The sequence below is a fragment of the Rutidosis leptorrhynchoides genome, chromosome 5 (genome assembly GCF_046630445.1).
Source record: "Rutidosis leptorrhynchoides isolate AG116_Rl617_1_P2 chromosome 5, CSIRO_AGI_Rlap_v1, whole genome shotgun sequence".
Taxonomy (NCBI): Eukaryota; Viridiplantae; Streptophyta; class Magnoliopsida; order Asterales; family Asteraceae; genus Rutidosis; species Rutidosis leptorrhynchoides.
In genome coordinates, this window is record NC_092337.1 from 89,235,902 (window position 1) to 89,242,119 (window position 6,218).

The window sequence follows — 6,218 nt, forward strand, 5'->3', positions numbered from 1 at the left end:
ATATATATATATTTGTATTTTTATAAAAGTAAACTAACATAGCGTTAAGCTTTGTTTAAAGATTTTTCCTGTGGAACGAACCGGACTTACTAAAAACTACACTACTGTACGATTAGGTACACTGCCTATAAGTGTTGTAGCAAGGTTTAAGTATATCCATTCAATAAATAAATAAATATCTTGTGTAAAATTGTATCGTATTTAATAGTATTTCCTTGTAAAATATAAAGCTATTTTATATACACCTCGCACGACATCAATCATGTTGGTATATGTTGCTTCATTTGATTTAATTGTGACTTTTTTTTTGCAGAAATTTTCTTTAAGCTTTAGATTTTGGGTAGAGGTTCACTATAATTTAATGGATTATTTGGAAGGTAGACATTTAACTTTTTAAACTTTTGATAAGAGTTCATGCCGAATGATTATAAATAATAGCATTTTCAACGATTGTACGTGAGTCTTTAAACATCTGACTCTTTAAACATTTTTAATGTTGGCCACAAAGTATTCATTTTGACCATTGTTTTAGACCTTCATCTCCACCATTAAGTAATTTACGTTCCTATGACAATAATATGTTTCGAATTAACATCATTTCTTAATAAGTTATGAATTGATATTATATTTTTTATTTTGACTCACGTTAGTGACTAAGTACTCAAAGTAAACAACATATAGGATTTCATAATATTATTATGTCTAAGTGAAAGACGATCATGATGAGAATTCGAGGAGTCAGTTAACTACTTTTATATTAATTTCATTTTTTCTAGAATCTGCAAGATTTTGTGTTATTAATGTTTGCTAACAATGGCCTAATTGTTGAAATCGTACTTACAAACTACTTATCAGTCATGTATAGGGAAAGCATACGCATGTGGAACATCCTCGGGCTCATTAGGATCTTAGTAAACCCGATTATCCAACCATTCAAGAATATTGTGAGACAAATCGTACAACGCACGGGCTTTGCCCACTAGTTAATCAAACAAAAACCGAGAAAAAGCATGAAAATACAAAGAAAGAAACCAAACGAAGAACATACGACGGACCACAACAATTAACCTCGAGAACCCGCCCTTTTCAATTTTTCATTAACCGTCTCTTTCAAAGAATTCTTCCTAGACCGATTCTCAATCTTGTAAGATAACACATTAGCGGATCCTTCACCCAACGCATTCTCCCCGGCCAAACGTGTCATCATAACATCAAATGCCGCAAAAGCCTCCACGGACATATTTCCTCTCCGGTTAGCCGTTAAGCCGCCATCTCTTCCGTCTTGAGGACCTATAAACAAGTTTTGAATTGCGTCCCCGTAGTCCAAGTCGTCAATGTTATCTTTAAGCTTAAAAGCACCCGAAGTAGAAGCCTCATTCTCTTTCTTTCTTGACCTTGGGTTAGCATCACTAAATAGGCATCTAAAAACATCTCTATTCATAACGTACCACGCTTTACAAAAACCGTCACACGAGGGAACCTCGTAATCATAATAACATCTTCCACTACGACCTATCATAACCGGTTTAGGCCTTTCAACGTTTGATTCAACCTTTCTTTTTGCCAACAATTCTTCCTTCTTTTTCTTTCTCTCCTTCTTCAATCGATCCAATCTAACCGCAAACGTAATGTTAACTTCATTAGACCCCGACACATCATTGTTACACAACTTTTTTTTCAATAACATCAAAAGGGTCCTTCGGTTGAATCAGATCCAATTTGAACATCAGTAGTTGTAACATTAACAGACTCTTTTTTAAACTAACATTAACCATATATACTAATGGGGACCAAAAAATAGGGACCAAAAAATAGGTCGTTTTGGCCCCATTCCCCCCAAAATTTGGGGAAAAACGACAACAGTGGGAAAAAGAGGGGTGGAAAAAAGGGGAAAAAACCAAACACCTCACACACTATTTCAAACTCTTTAAATTAGGTCCTCGTATTAGGGGTATAAAATGAAACTTATTATTTTAATTAAAAATTTTAATCAAACTTCACCCGTATTTTTAACGGGACATATCTTTCCGCTCGCCTCGCGTTAAATTTTTTTGAACCCACCGTTCAACTCAAAAAAATCTTGCGAACACAACGGGACTAACTATACGCGAAACGGACACTTCTAAAAAATCGCTAAATACCTCGGATATCAAAAATCACCCGTAGCTAAACGTTTTTACTTATGTAGATACATAACGCTCCGTTAACTATGAATACGTAACCCGAAAGGCCCCGCGTCATCGAGCGAGCCCATTTTACTAGTTAACATCTGTTAAGTACTATATACACATATGACATATAATTGATAAGTGATACGGAGTATTAGTTATGATAATGATAAGGATAAATATATCAAATTTTATTTGCTAACGATAAAAACAAAAAATTACCAAAATGAAATTTTTAATTATTAAATTTAAGTGTGGTGGTGGCATGTCTATATTTATATTTATTTAAATTTAATGGAAATGGAAATGGAAATGATTTTATTGCAATCTCATACATAGAACCTTCCTTTTTTATTTAGACTAATCCAACGGTCGATATTCAACCATCCCACCCACCTCTTTATTCCATTTCATTTCAGTCTTCTCTCTCACAAAAATCACAAACAGATAGAGATCTCCGGCGACACCATCTCAATCTCATCCTATGTCCCTTCTTCTACTTCATATCTAAAACTTTGACTCCTTTCATCAAAGTCAACGGATCTCACCATCTGCCTGCTTTATCCATTTTCTGCTGCTGTAGATTTTAATTACCGGTACGACTTTTTTTACAATTTCATTTATGTTATAACTACATATATCTAATATCTATATCTATATCTATCTGATTAGCTAAACTGGAAACATGTTTATTGTATAAACCTCTTATTGAAGTTGTTTAGTAAAGTTTCAATGGAACTTTATGTGATTGTGGATCAGTAATTATCTTCATAATTAGTAATTAATGTCCGATCCTTAATTAATTGATAGTATTAATTAAGTATGTGTTGTATTTATGATTTATTAGATATATTGTTATGATGATTAATTATTAATAAATTGAAGTATTTGTTTAATTAAATTAGTGTTGTATGTTAATTAATTTGTTTCTTTTAGGTATGTAGGTAAAGGTAATCTGAATGTACTTTCTATTTCTGAATTTGTTAATTAGGGTTTTAATTGAAGAAGATAAGGATAAGGATGGCGTTACGAAAGGCGATGGGAACGGTGAAGGATCAAACGAGTATTGGAATAGCTAAGGTAGCTAGTAATATGGCACCTGAGCTAGAGGTTGCTATAGTGAAAGCTACAAGTCATGATGATGAACCGGCTGGTGAGAAGTATATTCGAGAGATTTTGCAGCTGACGTCGTACTCGAGGGGTTACGTGAGTGCGTGTGTTCAAGCGGTGTCGAAACGGTTGAGCAAGACTCGTGATTGGATTGTGGCACTCAAGTGTTTGGTTCTGACTCACCGGTTGTTGAACGATGGGGATATGGTGTTTCAGCAAGAGATTATGTATGCTACGAGAAAAGGGACGAGGTTGCTTAACATGGCGGATTTTCGTGATGAGGCTCATTCGAATTCGTGGGATCATTCTACGTTTGTGAGGACTTATGGTTTTTATCTTGATCAGAAATTGGATATGTTTGCTTATGAGAGGAAACAAAATAATGGTGGTAAGGAAGAACCTGATAGGTTTAGGGATGATCGGTGGCGGTCCCCACAGAACAATTATGGTTATGATGATTTTAATGATGATGGTTATGGTGGAAAAATGAGGAGGTCGAGATCTTCGGGTGATATGAGGGAGGGATCTTCTCAAGATAAGAAAATTGTGACACCGTTAAGGGATATGAAACCCGAAAGGATATTTGGGAAGATGGGGCATTTACAAAGGCTATTGGATCGGGTTTTGTCATGTAGACCCACGGGTCTTGCGAGGAATAGTAGGTTGGTTTTGGTTGCTCTGTACCCTATTATTCAAGAAAGTTTCAAACTTTATGCTGATATATGTGAGGTTTTAGCAATATTGCTTGATCGATTCTTTGATATGGAGTATCAAGATTGTGTGAAGGCTTTTGATGCTTATGTTAGTGCTTCTAAGCAGATTGATGAACTTGTAGGTTTCTACAACTGGTGCAAGGATATGGGCATTGCGAGATCCACCGAGTATCCCGAAGTTCAGAAAATTACTCCGAAGCTACTAGAGACATTGGAGGAATTTGTGAGGGATAGAGCTAATGTTACGAAAAGCCCGGAAAGGAAACCGGAAGTTGTGGAACCGGTTAAAGAGGAAGAACCGGTTCCCGATATGAATGAAATCAAGGCTTTACCCGCACTGGAGATACACACTCCGCCACCGCCACCTGCACCTGAACTGCCCAAGCCTGTACCACAACATGATCTGGTGGATTTAAGAGAAGATTCGTTAACAGCCGATGATCAAGGAAATAAATTTGCGTTAGCATTATTTGCGGGCCCAGGAGCAAACAAAGGAAATGGTAATTGGGAAGCGTTTGGTAACGGTGAAACGGAGGTAACTTCTGCTTGGCAGAATCCGGCTGCAGAGTCGGGAAAAGCCGATTGGGAACTTGCGCTGGTTGAAAGCGCTAGTAATTTAGAGAAGCAAAAGGCGGCAATGGGTGGTGGGCTTGACCCGTTACTTCTTAACGGAATGTATGACCAAGGACTGGTTCGGCAACACGTTAGCACCTCGCAGTTGACAGGTGGCAGTGCTAGCAGTGTTGCGTTGCCAGGGAAATCGGCTACACCTGTATTAGCACTTCCTGCACCTGATGGTACGGTTCAAGCAGTTGGTGGTGACCCGTTTGCAGCATCATTAAGTGTACCTCCACCTTCTTATGTCCAGATGGCAGATATGGAGAAAAAACAACATTTGCTTGTACAAGAACAGGTGGTTTGGCAACAGTATGCTAGAAATGGAATGCAAGGTCAGAGTAGTTTGACCAAGATCAATAACGGCGGATATATAGCTCCTGGACAACCACCCATGACGCCATATGGATATCCACCTGTTAATGGATCCGGGTATTATCCAACTTATTGATACATGCCTATTGTGTATTTGTTGTTTATTCATGTGATACATACTTTCTGATGTCTTGTGTTTTTCCTTTTATTTCTTCCACTGTATGTTTTCATTTGAATTAAACCACTTTTTATTACTGGGGGTAGAAACATGTAAACGATAATATATTGTGAGAGGAATGTAGAGATGGGTGCTTTTGTGCAATTATATGCTCATTTTTTTTGTTCTGTTATGCTCTTTTATGAACACATCATCTTCTTGTAAACTAGATATTGTTTGGTTAAGTACTTAAGTTAAGTTTTGACCCTCTCTCCCTCTTTGGCTTTGCATCCAGTTTTACCATCACACACAGTAAAACTAGGTTTTGATGTTGTAAATTGTTAACAAGAATTGCAACAAATGACGTCGAATAAGTTCAAACTAGATCCTAGTTACGTTGTTCTGTTGCCATGGAACCTTGTTAATCTAATATCTTACAGCCGAATCGCCCATACGACATTACATAGAACTTATTCTAATCCATTAGTTTATGATTGTAGCAGACTTCATGTTTAGTTCACGATTTCTGGTTGACAGTTAAGATCTATTCTGACTTGTTTAAGGCCTAGTCATTCACATATGCATCCAACAATATTGTAAACTAGGTGAAAGTTACATTTAGCTCTAGTTGGTTGTCTATAAGCACGTATATGTACATCCACACATTTTGAAAACAAGGACATCTATTTTTAGTTGGATGTACTTGGGTATTAGTGGTTACTTGGTATGATATTTTGATTTGGAATACAATATTGGGCGATTTATGAACGGCTAATCATAAATCCAACATTAACATTAAAATAAAATAGATAGATCCACCATCTTTATGCATTGATAGGTTGTAAAATTGATAGATCCACCATCTTTATCCATTGATAGGTTGTACAGTACAATCAATCAATGCATAAAGATGGTGGATCTATCTATTTTAATGTTGGATTTATCCACGTCCAACATGAATACAGTGAGATACCATATGGTTTTAGGCACTTTGCTCAGTCATCTCATAGTTTGACAGTAGCAGTTTGGTATTGCATGGTTTCACCCATTTTCGTTTCACTTTTGCGTTGTGTTCGAGTATAGTTCAACAATAATTGAACTTTTCCTTGATGTTTGAATGATTGTATCAAACATTGATTA

The 6,218-nt window shown here is 36.5% G+C and overlaps 1 protein-coding gene across 1 annotated transcript; it reads left to right on the top strand.

Annotated features, from left to right (window-relative positions):
• Positions 1-2,574: 2,574 nt before the first annotated feature.
• On the top strand, positions 2,575-5,265 carry LOC139847048 (putative clathrin assembly protein At2g25430). The gene is made up of 2 exons (XM_071836645.1): positions 2,575-2,764; positions 3,160-5,265. The coding sequence occupies exon 2, from the start codon at positions 3,189-3,191 to the stop codon at positions 5,055-5,057; it is 1,869 nt and encodes a 622-aa protein (XP_071692746.1). The 5' UTR covers positions 2,575-2,764; positions 3,160-3,188; the 3' UTR covers positions 5,058-5,265.
• The last annotated feature ends 953 nt before the right edge of the window (positions 5,266-6,218 follow it).